Source organism: Lepidochelys kempii, chromosome 21, assembly GCF_965140265.1.
Source record: "Lepidochelys kempii isolate rLepKem1 chromosome 21, rLepKem1.hap2, whole genome shotgun sequence".
In the NCBI taxonomy this organism is placed as follows: Eukaryota; Metazoa; Chordata; order Testudines; family Cheloniidae; genus Lepidochelys; species Lepidochelys kempii.
In genome coordinates, this window is record NC_133276.1 from 9,987,516 (window position 1) to 10,005,832 (window position 18,317).

Consider the following 18,317-nt stretch of genomic DNA (forward strand, 5'->3'; position numbering starts at 1 on the left):
TACACTCAGAGGCTTGCTGTGTGAAAGGGGTCACTAATGCACGGGTTTATAACCTGTCATTTGAGAGAGACAAGGTAGTAGGTGAGGTCGTATCTTTTATTGGACCAGCTTCTGGGGGTGGAAGGTAAATCCTTTCAAGCTATACCGAAGTCTTCACTTTGTGTAGCTCGAAAGCTTGTACCTTCCTGTCCTGTCCTGTCCACCAACAGAAGTTGATCCAATAAAAGATATTACCTCACCCACTTCGTCGTCCTCATATCCTGGGACTAACATGCCTGCAATAACAGTGTGTTTTGAAAGGCGGCTGCTGAACGGTGTTGCTTTGCCCTGTCATTTAACAGCCTGCTGCCTACTCTGCCACGTACAAGGCTTTCTGCCACTGACAAAGGGATCTGGTTTCTGCTGTGCTGCAAACATGTCCATGCCAGGCTACCGACTGCGCGGCACAGAATAGCTAATGTCAAGCGCACTTTCTGGCCATTTTAAAAGCATAGAAAGGCGTATCCATTTCTCCATCTCCACTCCCAGCTAGCAAGGTTGTACTCTAAATCAGAGGCATACCTCGTGCCAGACGGAAGGCTAAATCCTGCCCTGTGCTACTGCATAAAGAGGAAAAGGACGAGTAGGGAACCTCTTACCCCTTTGCAAGTAGCAGTGAAGCCTGTCTCCTGCTTAGAGAAACGCAGGGGCTTTCACAGCATGTAACCAAACTTTCTTGGCCTGTTCCATCAGTCCTAGAGGAGTTCTATTTACAGCATTTAGACACTGCCTTCAGCTGCACACCAGCAGGAGCCCCTAATGCATTGGAAAGCAAGGACATGGCCCTGCCTCCTCTTGGGTGTCTTGCATTTAGGGGGCTCCTGGAGAGAGCAGTCCCTATGCTTCACAGTCTGCAGTTGTGCTACTTATGGCCTCCACCCTTCTTGCGCACCTACAGAGCAGCAGGGCTATAGTTTATATCCAGCAGGAAGCTCTGGCTAGGGTGCACACTCCTCCTTTTCAGAGGAGCAATCGAACACCACAACCCAACCCCTCACCCTCAGCCCTTCCTGATCCCCTCCTGTGGCAGCCAGGACAGGAGGTAGGCCTGAGTTTGTCTCCTCACACTCTTTACTACAACTGCAGAGTTATAGCACTCTTGAAGACCAGCACAAGGGTGCATTGATCTATCCAGGTAAACAATAAGTAATGAGGGAATATTTTCCCTTTTGGAGGGTTGTATGTCAGTATTAGCAGAATGAGGATGCTCAGCAAGAAAAGAGCTAAATGTTCATCTTAGAAAAGGGCAATGTCTGGGCAAAGCTGGAAAGTGAACATAAGAACGGCCCTACTGGGTCAGACCAAAGGTCCATCTAGCCCAGTATCCTGTCTTCCAACAGTGGCCAATGCCAGGTGCCCCAGAGGCAATGAACAGAACAGGTAATCATCGAGTGATCTATTCTAAAGTACTGCTAGGATCACATATGTACAATTTGGGCCAAAGCAGTTAGTGGTTTGGCACCTTGACTGCTCAAGTGGGGCTACTGTGGCTCTTTGTGGTCATCTGAGATTGTATGCTAGGAACATGCAGTGTCGAGAACCACTTCCATTAAAGAACTTGATTTCACCCTGCCTAAGTAAAACATACAAGCCAGCCAGACGATTGAATTTGCCAGCCATAATTTATGGATATTCACCAGCTGCATGCAATAAAGTACACCTGAAAGGGTTTCTCTTAAGGGGATATTTAAACCTGTGAAAAGAATGGTTCTTTTAAAGCAATCAGTGCTAAACACAACCCAACTTCAGGTGGCACCGGAAGTGAGGAAAAGAAGTGGACAACAATAAGTGACAGTGACCTGGACAATTTTATTTACACTTCAGCTCCCCAGTAATTGCACTTTGTATCTCTGTTCTTGACTTAAGGACATTCTAACAGGTTTCCCATATTGCACAGGAAGGAATTGGTTATATTGGTTGTTCCGTATTCTTATCTGCCCACAAATATTGTAAGCATTTTGTTAAATTTTCCCAATTGTGTGTTCTCCAAACACACACATGCACACACTCACGCACACATACACAGTTCAAAAAAAAAATGACCCTAAATGTCCAGTTCCTGACTCAGAGGGCCGGTCCAAACATGGAGTTATTCCGGAATAACTATTTTGCACTTTGGAAGTGGATTAAGCTAAGCCAGAAAAAGGCACTCTTATTCCAGAATACAAGCACCCACACACGGAGTTATTTCGGAACAGCTGTTCCACTTTGAATTCACACTGTACCTTATTCTGGAATAAGTTTCATGCACAGGCAAGCCTTATGTCACACTACCAGGTCCTGATGAGAATCCTTTCATGACCAGTATCTCACCTAATCGGCACTCTTGACATCAGTATCAGACAGACTCAGCACTCTCTGATATATCTGGCTCCTTTCCATCCCCTCCTTCAGAAAACTCCTTAGTCTGCCCCCTTATTCTTCCAGGGCATATTAAGTACTTGTACGATTCTGTTTGTGCTTTGTAGCATCCTCACTCATGCCTTGGGACTATAAATTCCTTACACCAAGGACCTCTTAAACATAGCACCTCTTATATAGCACCACATATACCGTGTATATATATATATACACACCGTACTGAGGGCTTCACACATTATCACAGTCTTAAAAGTGCCAGGTGTTTGGGGCGTGAAGATCAGAAAGTGCAATTGTCTTCTGTTTGTGTCATTGAATGTCCTTGGCCCATCATGTTGAGCTTGGGTTGAAAGTAATGCTGCAACTTGTTAAGACCTGCCAACACCTCTTAATAGTCTTTCAACTGCATGGTCTTTGCTTAGCGTTCTTGGCTTTGCAGGTGATATGGAGGTGAGCAGGCCCTATGTTAATTTTAAGATTCTTTCAGGTAATGCTTTCCTCTTGCTCTCAAACAAATCAAGGACAGCAGTAAAAGAAGAAAGGAAAATAAATCTTTAGCGAGATCACAGACACGATGGATTCTTTTCAATCCTTTGCTTTTACAGTTCGATTGGGTAATGGCATGTAGCATCTTCTGCGCTTTCCTAGCAAGGCACCAATGCTCTCATTCCAAACAGTACACAGGATGTTCAAAAGCCGGGAGGGGCCCCATGCATAGGCAGTCCCTTCCTGGGATATTTATCACCACAAAGTCCATGCTGTGTCACAGCATTTGTCATTCTCCTTCTCTGGTATTCTCAAGAATTTTGACAAGATTTTCTAGCCCGAAAATATAGCCATGGTCTGGCCCGTCGTAGATGGTATGATTATACTTTGAACCTTTATAAGTGGTGTGAGCAAAATCTATCATGCGGACGTCAACTTTGGGGTAACCCGTCCCATGTGGCATGGTGCGGTTTATGTTCTGAAAACACCCCTGAGGATGGTTGTCTAAGGTTTCTTTATTCTCCTTTGGTTCCTGTCCATCATAGATGATGAGAAGGGAGCTGGAGTAGAATCGATAGGAACTCTGGCTTTTGATGACTGAAAGCAGAGCCTTTAGCTGTGACACAATGGGTTCTAAAACATCTGTTCTGAGACGGTTACCATTGTGAAGGAACTGGTAGAGGGCCTGTCTGAAGCCATCAGGTGACAGTTTCCTTCCATAATACTTGTCTTTGCAGAGAAATTGGCCAGTATCTGCTTGGTAAACCTTGAATAAAAAGAACAATAATCCAGATTGTCTCTCTCTCAAATTATTGCACCTTCGAAACATCCTGCATGTAAGTAATCCAGCTAGTTCGACAGAAGGAAAAGCACATAGTTTAGAGTTAATCTAAAATGAAAGGGTCCACAATCAAGCTGGTACATGAGATGCTTAGTTCCTCTCCAGTCTCAACAGCATACGGCAATTTATGCAGCAGGCCGCTAACTGAATCTAAAACCGTGTCTACATGGGAGGTTTAAGCTACTGCTATCCAGCCACTGGGATAGCTGCACTGGTACAAACCCCTAGTGTAGGCAGGCTATAAGCTGCAGTTTGCACTGGTGCAATTTACCCCTGCCTGAAATGGGTATAAGATGCATAGGGGAAAATAGTGATTTATAGCAACTTACCCCCATCTACACTAAGGGTTTGCACGAGTGCAGCAAAACCAGTATCTGAAACTGGGATAAACAACCACTGTAGACAAGGCCTTAATAAAGGTGCCGCCCTCAGCTGGTAATGCACAGTGCTATAGTCTTATTTTCCAAAGCACAGAAATAAAGAATGACAAGGAAATCTAGACAGGAATATTGACACGATCAAGATCTGGGAGTGGATACAGAATTAGCTTCCATACCACATGTAATTTAAAGGATAATCAGTTCAGTATCAGAACGCTGAAGACCGGAGAGGAACCTACTTGACGCTAGCTATTTATAGTGCTATATATGTGTTTTAATCATAATAATTATCCCGCAGACACAGCAGAGCAATGTTCTAAATCTTCACAGAGGCATAAGTGAAACAAATTTATGCTTTCAGTATCTTGCAGGAAGGGGCGACAATTTCAGTCATGAAGAGCCGTAATATTTAGCACAAAAAGGGTGTCTGGTATTTGCACTGACTAGACTAGACAGCTCCTAGAAATGAATGAGCATGGAAAGTTTATGTTCCTCTTTCTTCCAGCTTCCAGTCCTGACTAACACTGAACAGCGTAGGCAGAGAATCAGGGCAATGTATGTGTCTAGGGCCAGATATATAGCTGGTGTAAAATGGGATAGCTCAACTGAGATAAAGAATGAAGATATGGCAGTTTATACCAGCTGAGAATCTGGCCCTTAGAGTTTATTAAGTGGTAACTCCTTGTGCTTGTTTTGAAGAACAGAAATATTGAAGGGCTCAAGAGGCCACCCTACCTGCATTCCGCAGATGCGAACTCCAAGAGATCCAGAAGTGCTCTGTTCACACTTCTTTATGTGGCGTGCTTTCTTCTCTTCTGATGCATCATCTCCATGCTGCCTGGTTCCCATCTTTAAGTCCAGAATGCAGGGATATTGATACTTTGACACCACGTTTTCAAGCAACAGAAACTCTGGACACATGAGTTAAGGAGACTTATTATTAAATGTACAACTGAAATAGGTCTTAAATCAGGGGTGGCTCTGTGCATCCTCTGAAGTTCACCATAATCATTCACAATTGTAATGAGACTTTGCAATCCACCTTTACCAGCACTCATCGTGGCTACTGGCCTCTTGTCGCCAGTTTCAGCCAACTTATTCTAAGTGCAATATCACCAGGTAAATTATCAATGGCTCAGTTCTCTAGTGTGGATGCAGCTCAGAGCTGTCAATCCAACACTTTTCATCAACACTGAAGTCACTCACGTCTGTTGGTGGCAGGGTTAAACGGCATTGATCACATGACCGGTGATCAAATGACATGTCTTACGAAGGAGAAAAGCTGTTGCTGCTTTGATCCCTTTACGTGAAGGGCTCCCTTGACTTTGGATGGCCACCCTTTGAGGTGGGGTTTCTTTTAAACACTGAGAGGCTCCAGAATGCAGTTAATTACATTGTGTTCATGCCCAAGGGCTCTGGGGCCTGTTATAACCTACACATAAAAATGTTTCATTGATTACGCTTGTGATCCATTATTAGCAGCCAATATACACACTATAAACTCTCCATCAGAAGGCTGGTCTTTCCCCCCGCAGCATCACCGCTATGCAATAAGCAAAGTGCAGCAAGAACGGCGGGAATGAAAAAGGATACGATGTAGTTTGTTCTCATCAAGTTTGGAGGACATGCGGTTCAGGTGCAGTTGGTGGCAGTGCAGTGCCCAGGGATTATAGCTCTTTCTTTCTGGCTGGTTCCCATTTGTATCCTCCATGAGCGAAGAGATGGCCGTGTGGTACTGAAGTTCCGTCCTAAAGAGTGCCTTCCCTGGGCAGCTAGACAAAGTACACCAAAGCAGCAAATCTGGTTTGTAAGCTCCGAGAAAAGAAGCTGGCTTTTCCCCTCCTTTTGCAGAGTACGAAACCCGATATGGGAAATTTTCAGGGCCCCTCAGGGAAATAAGCATTCATCCTGGCTAACCTGCAGGGATCCTTTGCTACCGAACCAAAGTCCTTTTCAGGAAGTTAGGCGGTTGCTTGGTGCCAATATTTTTTCACTGCAATTTTAAAGCGAGTTTGGCTTCTGTGAAAGGGCCCAGATTCATTGCACGGAAGCCTGGGATCTCCATTTATCCCCTTAACAGGGGCAGCATAGACAAACTGCCTGCCAACGTGCCTTATCTGTGGGTTAGAGGGACCACCTCTGATGGGGAGAGTGGATTCGTTTTCCCTGTATATTCAGCCCTTGGTCTCATCCATCTTATGGGTATGATTCCTCTCTCATCGAGGTCAGTGGCAAAACTCCCACTGGCTTTAATGGGAGCTGAATCGTACCCCTAAACGATAGCTGAGCTGGGTCTGTTTTGAACCAGTTAGAGTGAATGATCCTGCGTCTCACTGAAAACATTTGAGAATGTAAAAGGTCAAGGCAGGTCTCCCCTGCAATTCTAGCAGAGCAACTGTTCAGAGCTCCATTGAGTGCTGTAGACATAAGCCAGCATTGGGGGTGGTCCAGAGCTGCTCCATGCAAGGAGACTATCAGGAGGTATTCTTATGAGTGTAAAGGCTGCACACGTACCCTTTACAGCCTTTTACAGGGTGCAGCTCACTGTCCTTTGTGCAGCTTTTGTCACTGTTGAGCTTCTCTGGGCAGTGATTGCGGGCCACGGGGCACAGCCATGGCCTCACTTCCTTCCTGCTGCTTTGGGGCACCCTGCAACCTGGCAGAGGAGGTGAAAAGCATCCCCTGCTCTCTCCAGAATTCAGGGACTGCAATTCTGCCTGTTGGCAAGTGGAGATCAAATAAGAGGTGTTTGTGAAAAAGATGCAAATCCTGGTCACAATCACCTAGGTGTCAATCAGGAGTGACTCCACTAGTCAGTAGAATCGCTCCAGATTGGCACCTGTGTAAGTGACATCAGAATCTGGCCTATTGTTTTGGGGGATTACGGGGAGAGAACGCCGCTGAAGCCAATGGCTGGATTCTGATCTAATTTACACTGCAGTAAATCAGGAGTCACTCCACTGGAGTTACACCGTTGCAAAACCAGAGCAAGATCCGATGCCGGCCCATTATTTGTTTGGAATATTCCTATGCCAAACATAAGCATACCACACACCTGGGCTTCGTGCCTAGAAGGCACAGACTATAAATGCGATCAGTCTTGTATTCGGCTCAGATTGCAAGCAGAGCTTCTGCTGCTTCAGAGCCCCTCGACTCATGCATGGGGCACCCACCTGTCTTTGATGGTCTTTGGGAAAGGTGTCTGACTCCATTCGACAAACAAGCGCTCACTGCTGGTGGTTGACGTCCGCTTGATCTCCTGCCATAACATCACCGAATGCTCCTTATCCAAGGAGCTGCAGTTGTCGGTCGGCAGGCTGGGGCTGGCTATCAGGCCTACGTTCCCCAAGCTGTCCTTTCTGAGGCACACCGAGATGATACCTACAAAAGGAGGGAGGATTGTGTGAATGTGGCAAAAATGTCCCTCTCAGGCGACGGGTTGACCTGCACAGAGCCATTACAGACCAGTCGTTGCTTGCATTATTATCCCACTCTGTTCAAGGTGCTTGTATCAGAACTTTGATACTTTAGCAGTGCACTTACCCAGGGATAGAATCATAGAATCATAGAATATCAGGGTTGGAAGGGACCCCAGAAGGTCATCTAGTCCAACCCCCTGCTCGAAGCAGGACCAATTCCCAGTTAAATCATCCCAGCCAGGGCTTTGTCAAGCCTGACCTTAAAAACCTCTAAGGAAGGAGATTCTACCACCTCCCTAGGTAACGCATTCCAGTGTTTCACCACCCTCTTAGTGAAAAAGTTTTTCCTAATATCCAATCTAAACCTCCCCCACTGCAACTTGAGACCATTACTCCTCGTTCTGTCATCTGCTACCATTGAGAACAGTCTAGAGCCATCCTCTTTGGAACCCCCTTTCAGGTAGTTGAAAGCAGCTATCAAATCCCCCCTCATTCTTCTCTTCTGCAGGCTAAACAATCCCAGCTCCCTCAGCCTCTCCTCATAACTCATGTGTTCCAGACCCCTAATCATTTTTGTTGCCCTTCGCTGGACTCTCTCTAATTTATCCACATCCTTCTTGAAGTGTGGGGCCCAAAACTGGACACAGTACTACAGATGAGGCCTCACCAATGTCGAATAGAGGGGAACGATCACGTCCCTCGATCTGCTTGCTATGCCCCTACTTATACATCCCAAAATGCCATTGGCCTTCTTGGCAACAAGGGCACACTGCTGACTCATATCCAGCTTCTCGTCCACTGTCACCCCTAGGTCCTTTTCCGCAGAACTGCTGCCTAGCCATTCGGTCCCTAGTCTGTAGCTGTGCATTGGGTTCTTCCGTCCTAAGTACAGGACCCTGCACTTATCCTTATTGAACCTCATCAGATTTCTTTTGGCCCAATCCTCCAATTTGTCTAGGTCCTTCTGTATCCTATCCCTCCCCTCCAGCGTATCTACCACTCCTCCCAGTTTAGTAGCATCCGCAAATTTGCTGAGAGTGCAATCCACACCATCCTCCAGATCATTTATGAAGATATTGAACAAAACCGGCCCCAGGACCGACCCTTGGGGCACTCCACTTGATACCGGCTGCCAACTAGACATGGAGCCATTGATCACTACCCGTTGAGCCCGACAATCTAGCCAGCTTTCTACCCACCTTATAGATAGCTTAGTGCTCTAGCAACTGCTGAAATCAGACCCTCTGCCCTGTAAATGTAAGCAGTCCCTGAGCCTCTGGAAAATAGCTGCAGGCTTTTTAGATGCTCCTTTCTCTTCCCCAGGTACTACCATTCCATCCAACCCCCACCTTCCTGCCTCACATGGAAGCTGTCCTGTACATCATGTTCTTTGCATTCTCCACTCCACCCTGGGCATTCATTCTTTCCAAGCTACGTAACAGCTAAACCAACAGGGGCCAGACGCAGGATTCTAGAGGGCTTGGCTCGCTGACAAGGAGCCATTCAGGTCTCTCGCTCTTGAGCAGTTTTCCAGCAGCAGGGAACAAAATGAGGGTCGGAAGGGAGAGGGAAATCCGTGAAACAAATGTCAGTCTGCACGACAGCACGGGAGCTTAGAAGAGCCACGGCTGCAGGAAAAGTGCTGCACTGGCATAAGGAGTTTCAGTAAAGCCCAGGTCGGGAAGTGCCTATTGCAATGATTCCACGGCCACACAGGACTTCATGGTCATCAGCATGGACAGAACTAAGGAATTTCTGCTCCAAAGTAATAGGTCTTCAGCATTAAGTCAGACCCATTGCCTGTACCAGCATTATGGTCTTGTGGTCTCCAAGGGTTCTCCATGCAGTGGCATCTGAGCAGGTTCAACATTCTGTCCAGGAGAGGCAGACAGAACTCTGGGCGAGGAGACTACAGTTCCAGGCCCAGCTCTGCCTTGACTCAGTGTCAATTGTAGCCTCTAATTTTGGATACCCGGGCTTTTGGGAAGCCCAATTTGAGACATCTTGGGCTTGGTTTTCAGCAAGGTTGAGCCCCTCGCTTGCTGCTGAAGCCTCCCTGTGCTTCAGCTTCCCCACATGGCAACAAAGACACTCTTCTAAGGCACAGTGAGCTCTGCCAATGAAAAGTCCCATACAAGTGCCATGCAGAACTATTATATATCCATCCATGAATACGTTACGTAGTCAAATAGCTTTGTTGACCGAAAGATTTCTCGCTCATTTCTGCAGTTTTCCCCATTGCTCTGAGCCAAACTCATCTCTAATGTAACTCCACTGAAGTCAGTCTTCAGATTTCTTATAAATGGCCAATGGCATTTTTAGTGACCGCAAAAAAGAAAAAACACTACCATTGAAAAATACAGAGGAAGACTGACTACTTAGAAAGCTGGCCTTGAATAGTTTTATCAGATTATTTTAGAAACAAGAGCAAGCGTAACAGTATCTTAGCAAAAAGAACAGGAGTACTTGTGGCACCTTAGAGACTAACAAATTTATTTGAGCATAACACAATACAGACTAACACGGCTGCTACTCTGAAAAGTATCTTAGCAGCGTGACCTATTTTATCACCCTTTGCACTGTAACAAACTGTATCACCCTTTGCACTGTTGAAGTTAAAGGATAGCCTGGTGACTTAGAGCCTTCCAAATTCCAAAAGGTTTGTGGGGGTTTTTGTAGGCAGCAGCATGAAATCTATCAGTGGCTGTGGAATTAGCCAATAATGCCCCAGCTGGAGGACATTCTTCCGATTGCAAACTAAGGAAAATACACAGGGCCAGTTCTGCTAAAGCGTGTGTGCGGGTCTGAACACTGGCCCACAGTAATTACCTTTGTGTGTATCAGCTATGCTGGCCTGGGCTTGTCCTTCCAATGCACTGTATGGTTTATTCCCTAGGAGTTAAAGACCATCAGGAATTGAAGACTGCCTCTGCAACCACTCCATACTTTGCCATGGAGGGGGGGATGGGGGGGAACAGAAGAGAACACTAATTGGATACATACCTCTCTCTTGCTTGACTTACGAAAGCTTGGAGTGCTAACCATTAGGCACCATCCTTGAATATTCAAAACATCCCCCAGTATTTTAGCTGTGCAACTTCCATTGACTTTAATAGGTATCAGATGGCTGAACCTTTCTGCCATGCAACCTTTTACATATCTACCCTTCTCTTAGCAAAGTTTTACAACAGGGACCCTTGCCTCAGCGCTTCAAATGACAAATGACTCATGGGCATGGCTTGTATTCGAGGCAGCTATCCCCTTTCAGGGAAAGGTTGATTGCAGTGGTCCCCTTGCTAAGAACAGCCCTGATTTGACAGGGAGGACTCCTCTGTCAATTCCTTGTGAACTTCCTCACAGCAGCGCCAGCCCAGAGTCCAGCAGTACAGGCATTGTCAGAGCATTGCCCTTTCAATATTAGACAGGATTCCAGCCACGTGAGCTTCTCACAGCAGTGCCTGGTCATTTCCAACTCCCACAATGGTAACCACAGTCCAAAGCAGCTTGTAACAATGGCTTTAGGGACCTACAAAAGCCACCAACTGCAAGAACCACACAACTTGGCAAAATATAGATCTGGTTTTCCTATCCAGAAATCCCTAGGTGGAAACCTCCCCGTTTCATTAGTCTTTGAAAGGAGATGTATTTTCGAAGTTTAGAACAAAGGAAATTCTGTTTTCCGAAGGAAATATGATGAAACAATTATGGAGGCCCCCTTCTTTCCATTTAGAGAGAGATTACCGTCAGAAATGACTGTGAAAATGGCAGTGTCGTACTCCACTGAACTGCCCCCCTGCTTGTCTTCAAAGTCATATCTGCTGACTTTGCTGACTAAAACAGTTTTCAGAGTAGCAGCCGTGTTAGTCTGTATCCGCAAAAAGAACAGGACGACTTGTGGCACCCTAGAGACTAAAACAAGCGCTCATGGCCTGAATTACGGAGGTGCTGAGCATCCACTTCAGGTGGAGTTGTGGGTGCTCAGCATTTCTGAAAATCTGGACCTTATCTTCCCCCCCTCCCCTCGTGCTAGCATTGTAACACCAGCGCAGTTTAAAGAGAGGGAGCTAGATTTTATTCTGGCTTGTGCATCACCCCCAGAATTGTAAACTAAATTCCAGTTACCAAATCTGTATTAGAGATGATCATGCAAGAACCAGTAAAACATCCAGCTTGCCTCTCAGAGTCCCAGTTTGAGTTTGCATAGCAGGCAGATAAGAAAACAATTTCATCTAAGGTAAATCGATGCAATCACTGTGAGACAAACGTAAGACTCCTCAATGTTAACTCTACAGTCTGTTTTCAGATGAAGTGAGCTGTAGCTCACGAAAGCTCATGCTCAAATAAATTGGTTAGTCTCTAAGGTGCCACAAGTCCTCCTTTTCTTTTTGCGAATACAGACTAACACGGCTGTTACTCTGAAACCTGTTTTCAGAGTATATTACTTATCAAATACATTGTAGCTATATCTCAAATGCTGTGTGCAACATTCAAAAGCTGTCCCAATTACATAGCATCAGATGGTGTAAATCAGCCTCATAATTCCATTGAATCATGCTGGTCTTGCCCTAAATGTACTATATAGTATGAAATGGATAGGTCTTAAATATCTTAATATGAAGATTAACAGGGACGTTTTTCAAAGGTGCAAGGGGCAGTGAGGCATCAAAATTTCAGTGGAATATGGACACACTTGAAAATCCCAGCTTTAATAAATATATTTTGTTTCATGTTATATAGCACTATGGGACTGGGCGAATTTTGCTTATATCACATAATTGACAAAACAAATATATAATACATGGTTTAAGGCATATTGGCTGCTACTTTACTTCTCTTTTATTCCAACTGTGGGTTTATTATCTGAAAGCAAAGCTTTGTCGCATTAAAGTGCTTTCCATTCCCTTCCTTCCAGTCCCACCAAAAATTCTGTCCCATTCCATACAAAGCAAGCTAGGCAGACAGAGTATATTTACAGAAGCTATCTGCATGCAAGAGGCATCTCTACAATTTGCAGGAGCTGTTTTGCTATGTAGCTTGCTACCTCTTCTCTCGTGTATTTATTTTTAAATTTAAAAGTGTGTTTATTTACTGCCACGCGCAATAGGAATCTGAACAGAAGTGCGTCTGAAAAATAAATCCATAATCCTGTAGCCAGCTCAAAACTAGACAGACAGCACTGAGAGACAGGGTGGGGTGGAAGGGAGGGAAAATGCTTGCCTCAAGGTCATCTAATCTGCCTGAAATGGGTAAGTGAGCTGCCAAGTCTGTGCAGATGCTCTTTAAAGAACACTAACACGGTGTTGGATTTAAATGATGACATTTGAACAATACCATGCACAGTGTCATCATTACATAATGGTCCCCAAGCCCCGAGAGGGGCTAACAATAAAGACAGGGGACTTCTATATGTGCCAATTGGCGACAGAGGTCTCAAGAATATTCCTTTTGACATTTAACCTTCCCTTCCTCCTTGTTCACCTCTTTCTAATGTGCACAGCCTTATCTCTCCCAGCAGTGGCTCATTCGTGGGAAAGAGACAAAAGCTACCTGTGCTAGAACAATAGATTGGAGAAAGATCAGATCACCGCTTTATCGCCCCTTACTGCAAAACTCACCGAGATGTCACAGGCAAAAAGGAAAAACAAAACAACACAACAAGGCTGTCTCCAAATCTGCAGGCGTTTGATGCCTTACCTACTCCAGGCAACACTGCACAGTTCCAGGACAAACCCCAGGGTCAGGCTCATGCAGTCCTGCATTCTGGTGAGCTGCAGAAAAATGCTTAGAATGCAGGTGCTTTTCCTTGAAGCAGCTGTGTAATATTGTCATGTAAACCCACCAGGCCAATGTGTAAAATAGGGATAAAGATATTGATCTCCTTTGTAGAGAGTTGTGAGATCGATGGGTGAGACGCGCTAAAAGAGCTAGGTATTAATTATTATTATTCATTATTATTTCACAGAAATTGGACAGTGAAACTCGGCTGGGTCAATTTCTAATCAATTCAGGCTCCAATCGTGCAACTGCACGTGCATGGGTCGGTCCCTTCTTCCACCTGGGGCATCTTAGACTTAATTGGGGCTCTGCATGCATGCAGAGGAAGGTCCATGCAGATACAGTTGCAGGATCAAGGCTTTAATTACCACACATTACTTCAATTCTGTGGTGTCTGGGTTGCAAACATGGCAGGGAAATCCATTCTTTCCAACACCAAGCATTCCAAAATCATGGGTCAGCCTCCCCCAAATCAGGAGATTGGTTTTTAAACCAAAGAAATTAAAAAAACAAAACAAAACAAAAAACAATAAGTTTTGGGTTCTATTTATTTGTCTTCTGTTTTTTGAGCCTTTAGGGTGCACTCAGGACATGTTTTCAAGCTTTTCTCTGCAATTATAAGGGACATAAACTTATTCTTTTAAAAAAATGAAAGTTGAGTTTCTCACCTAATCACAGGATTCCAGGAGTTGGGGCTTTCAGAAAAACACTAAGTTTCATGCGACACAATACCACAGTGAGAGTTGGCATCGCTGGAAAAATTTGGGGAGGAAAAAGTAATTTAAAGACTCATGCAATGGTGGGTTAAAATGAGATTTTATAGAACATTTGGACTTACACTGAACAGGGTGTGTCCCTTTAAACTGTAAAGTAATGAGAGTCAACTCATAAAGCATGGGGCATTATGGTGGATGTTGAAATTGCACAGACGGGGTATTATGGTGGATCTTGCGCACAGAAAGAGTTTGTTGCTTATTTGGAAGGCAGAGAGGGGTCATTTCTTACCTCAGAAAGATTAGCCTTTGACACAGCAGCTGATTCAGTTTGTTAGAAGATAGCTGGTATTATGTGTCTGGTTATCTAGAGACCCTGACAATGGATCCCAGGAGAGTAGGGACTGGAGAGGGTGGAGATTTGAGTATGTGAAAAGTTTAGTCTATCCCTGCTCCAATTTCTCATTCCATCAATGTCAAACCTCAGCTGCTGGTCACCGACATCCAGTCAACAAGTGCTGGAGATAAGGGGCAGATCCTCAGCTGGTGGAAATCAATAAGGCCCCATTGACTTCAACAGAGCTATGCTGATTTCCACCAGCAGAGGATCTGGCCTAAGGTTTGCATAGTCAGTGGTCTTCTGTGAAGGTTACCAATGACCCATCAGGAAGAGGGCTAAAGGACCGATAGTAGGAAGGCGATAAAGTCTTTGGAGTCTGACTTTGGAGATCTGGGTTTGATTGCTAGCTCTGCTACAGACTCCCTGTGCAACTTTGGGCAAATCACTTAGTCTCTCTGTGCCTCAGTTTCCCTTGTGTAAAAGGGAGATGGAACACTCCTCTTCCTCACAAGCAAAGGACGAAATCTGTTATTGATTGGAAGTCACTCAGCAACAATGGCAATAAGGGGCAAGCAGGAAGGGATAAACCTTATGGAAGTTTTCCAAATCTCACTATTATGCTTTGGTTTCACAAAGCTAATTTAAACTCATGTTTTTTCAAGGCTAATCTATTTTTTTTTAATTATCTTTTTCTAGCTAATGGAAATACTGAGTCTGATTTGCAGAGATGCTGGAAACCCACAGTCTCCATTGACTTCAACTGGTGCTACAATTACTTGTCACCTCTGAAGATCAGGCATGGGGGAATCCCCACCTGTTGTACGGCCAGCTCTCTTCTCTTTCCATCCATCCATCGCCAAGCAGAGGGGTGTATTAGATCAGGAGCGGGCATGGCCAGAACACATAGTATACCAGCAATCCCTACATATATAAAAGGCCCTTAGAGGTGCTGCAACAAACCAGCATAGCTTAGAGCATCCCTGAGCTGTGTCTCTTAGCAAGATCAGTTCACTCATATCCCGACTCAGACTGAAAGGGTTAATAGATGCCAGCATGCAGGAATTTAACTGAGACTATTATTCCAAAGTAGCCTTTAAAAAAATGAACACTTTCTTTATCTGTGAGAGTCTGGCCAGGCTGGATGGGGCTGACAGCCACAAACCTGTTCACTCCTCATTGTCCCAGGGGCATTGGGCTAGTTCTGCATGGCAACCCGCGGTGGAGTCTCATTAACAAAAGGCCAGGTTATTGCTGAGTGAGGGAACGACAGCTTACAGGCCAGCATCAGTCATTTCCTTTTGAGGGATAATTAAATGCTATCTGTATATAAAGAGAAGTCTATTTCAAGGGCTTACATTCACAAATGAACAAAAGGCATCCTCTCAGCATGGAAACTGTTGTGTTATGGGCTGCCCCATCCTCCTGGTTGACAGCGCCTCCCCAGAGATAGCTGCATCGCACTGGTTCTCTGTGCTTTGGAATCTTTCAGGACAAAAGTCACTATAGAAATGCAATGTATTATTTCTCCCTGGCCTCCGCGATATCTTGTCGGATAAACAGTTGTATAGAGCACCATTTGGCTTGGAGGTCTCTAACTTTTACATACATTTCTCTCATTTTCTGCTAACTAGGGGGTCAGAACTTGCTATTCTTACCCAGGCTAAACACACAGGTACTGGGTTCTAGGAAAGGAATGAATGAGCTTCCATTTTGTTTGGCTCGCTTTTACAGTTGTTGAGGCTTCAGTGCCCACAGATCGCACAATTAAAGCCGATGGAGAATGTGTGTGTGTGTGTGAGTGTGTGTGTGTGTAAAAAAGGGCCTATGTGTATTAAGTTAAGGGAGGAGTGATAAGGCCTATGTAATGTGTACTGAGTTAGAGGAGAAATTATAAGGGACATGTGTGCTGTGTATACGGAGAAATTATAAGCTGGGTTGCTATGGGTGTTGGGTAGGGGTGTGGACTGAGTTGGGGCAACCAGATCAGGCCCATTTCTCCAGCACACCAAAAACTCTCCTGTAGAACCCTCTTCCCGAGCCACTGGCAATAAAACAACAGGCATGTGACTCATGCTGCTGACATATAATCGGTGACAATTCAGCTGCAATGCACGTTTGGCACAGGTGTGCGCTGAGCTCAGTTAGCTGGCAGCAGGCAGATATTTGGGAGCACCATGTGAGCTTGCTACAGCAAGAGACAGAAGCTCAGTGATGATAATAATCCTTCTTCTACAATGGGCCCAGTGGCATGATGTACCCTCCCCACCTCACTTCCTCCCCCAGACTGCTTCCCTCCCTTCTGTTGGACCTCCTGTGGGGAAGCGCCTGCTGGCTGCAGGTACCCAGGTGCCAAGCTCACCAGTTCATGTTAATCTCTGCAGCTGTTCAGAAGCAGGAGAATAACGGTGCAGGGCCCTTGCTCTGCTCGCTTCCTAGCACGGAAGATCTTACCCCAGCTGAAGGCCAAGTGACAAGGAGGGCGGAGTACAGAAAGCTCAGTCAGGGTCACAAGGGAGGGGAAATTAGGTGTATTATTAGGGGAGAGAAATTACCAGGGATGTGTGTCAAGGTCAAGACAGCACAAGCCTTGGATGGATCACATAGACCCCCCTTATAACTTCTTATGATGTGAGCAGTGCCCAGTTTGTGCTGGGCTCTCAGCACAGGGGTGACTTTCACCCTGAGGGAATGCAGGCAACTACAAAAGCAGCTACTTAGTAAGGAGAAGTGGCAGGAGGTCTCTGAAACAGACACGCTCCACAGCCAGCCGTCACAAGCCCTGCTTTCCATCGCCTCTTGTTGCGGCCAAAATAAAACCCTCCAGGAGAAATGCTTGAGGAGGAAACTTGCTCGTCGAACAACTATTTGCTGCTGTTGCTGAGGCAGCCACTCGCTTCGCTGGCTGACAGTGATGCCCAGCCAGGAGGACAGTTTCTCCCAGGCTGGTCACTGGCATCTCATATACGCAGACAGCACGCGAGCACTAATATGCCACCAGGCTCGTGGTGATTCAGTCTCGCGTTACCGGAGCCGATCGGCTGCGTCAGGCGGGAAGAGGCTCTGCACGTGAAATGGGGATGTCTTTGGATGCTCTCGTCACCACCACGTGCAAACGGGCTTCCCCCTCGTCCCCTTTTCCTTTTTCTACCTCTTCAGGAAAGATCATGCGCCCTCCCCTCCTCTTGCACCGCCTACTCCTCCACCTCTTCCTGGATCGTAATTCGGCAGCCTCACCCGCCTCCCGGCTAGACTGCTGCCACCGTGCTGACCTTGGCCCAGAATCCTGACTATCACGTGGGCTGAAGCTGACAGCATGACACCTGCCACAAGCGCTTGTTCTCCCTCGAGCTGCTCTTACTGGGCCTGGTCTGCCCATAGCGCGGACCTGTTTAACTAAAGGTGTGAGGCTGCAACCCACATAATTAAACTGGAGCAACTTTGTGTGTGGACATCCTGATATCAGTTTAAACCTGGCTCACATCCACCTTGCTTGCACCTCTTAATTCACCTACATGAGCCAAGTTTAAACTGGTGTAGAGTTTCCACACACAAAGGGCAAATCTATAGGAGAACAGTAAGTTGACTTAAGTTACGTTGCTGTAGGCCACCACAGTAATTGAATCGGTTTTACACATCCACAATATGCTGGTGTCAGCGGTGTGTCCCCTCACCAGGAGCACTTACACTGATTTAACTGCTAGTGTGCAGCATTGTGGGGCGGCTTCTGAAAGGCAGCAAGAGTCGATGAAAGCGACGCAGTGTCTGCACTGACAGTGTTGATCTAACAACATTGACTTAAGCGCTAATCTCTCACTCTTTGCAAATCATGAGTGGTGTGGAGAAAGTGAATAAGGAAAAGTTATTTACTTGTTCCCCTAATATAAGAACTAGGGGCCGCCAAATGAAATTAATGGGCAGCAGATTTCAAACAAATAAAAGGAAGTTATTCTTCACACAGCGCACAGT

The 18,317-nt window shown here is 45.7% G+C and overlaps 1 protein-coding gene across 3 annotated transcripts in view; it reads right to left on the reverse strand.

The window, feature by feature from the left end:
* Nucleotides 1–1,642: 1,642 nt before the first annotated feature.
* The window catches only part of IP6K3 (inositol hexakisphosphate kinase 3), a 40,022-nt gene continuing 23,347 nt past the window's right edge, over nucleotides 1,643–18,317 (reverse strand). For all 3 annotated transcript variants that reach the window (XM_073319895.1, XM_073319896.1, XM_073319897.1), the window contains exons 3-6: nucleotides 7,278–7,485; nucleotides 5,698–5,876; nucleotides 4,840–5,015; nucleotides 1,643–3,649 (exon numbers count right to left, since the gene is read on the reverse strand). In XM_073319895.1, the coding sequence (XP_073175996.1) occupies nucleotides 3,173–3,649; nucleotides 4,840–5,015; nucleotides 5,698–5,876; nucleotides 7,278–7,485 (1,040 nt within the window). In that variant the 3' untranslated portion in view covers nucleotides 1,643–3,172. The remainder of the gene's footprint in view (nucleotides 3,650–4,839; nucleotides 5,016–5,697; nucleotides 5,877–7,277; nucleotides 7,486–18,317) is intronic.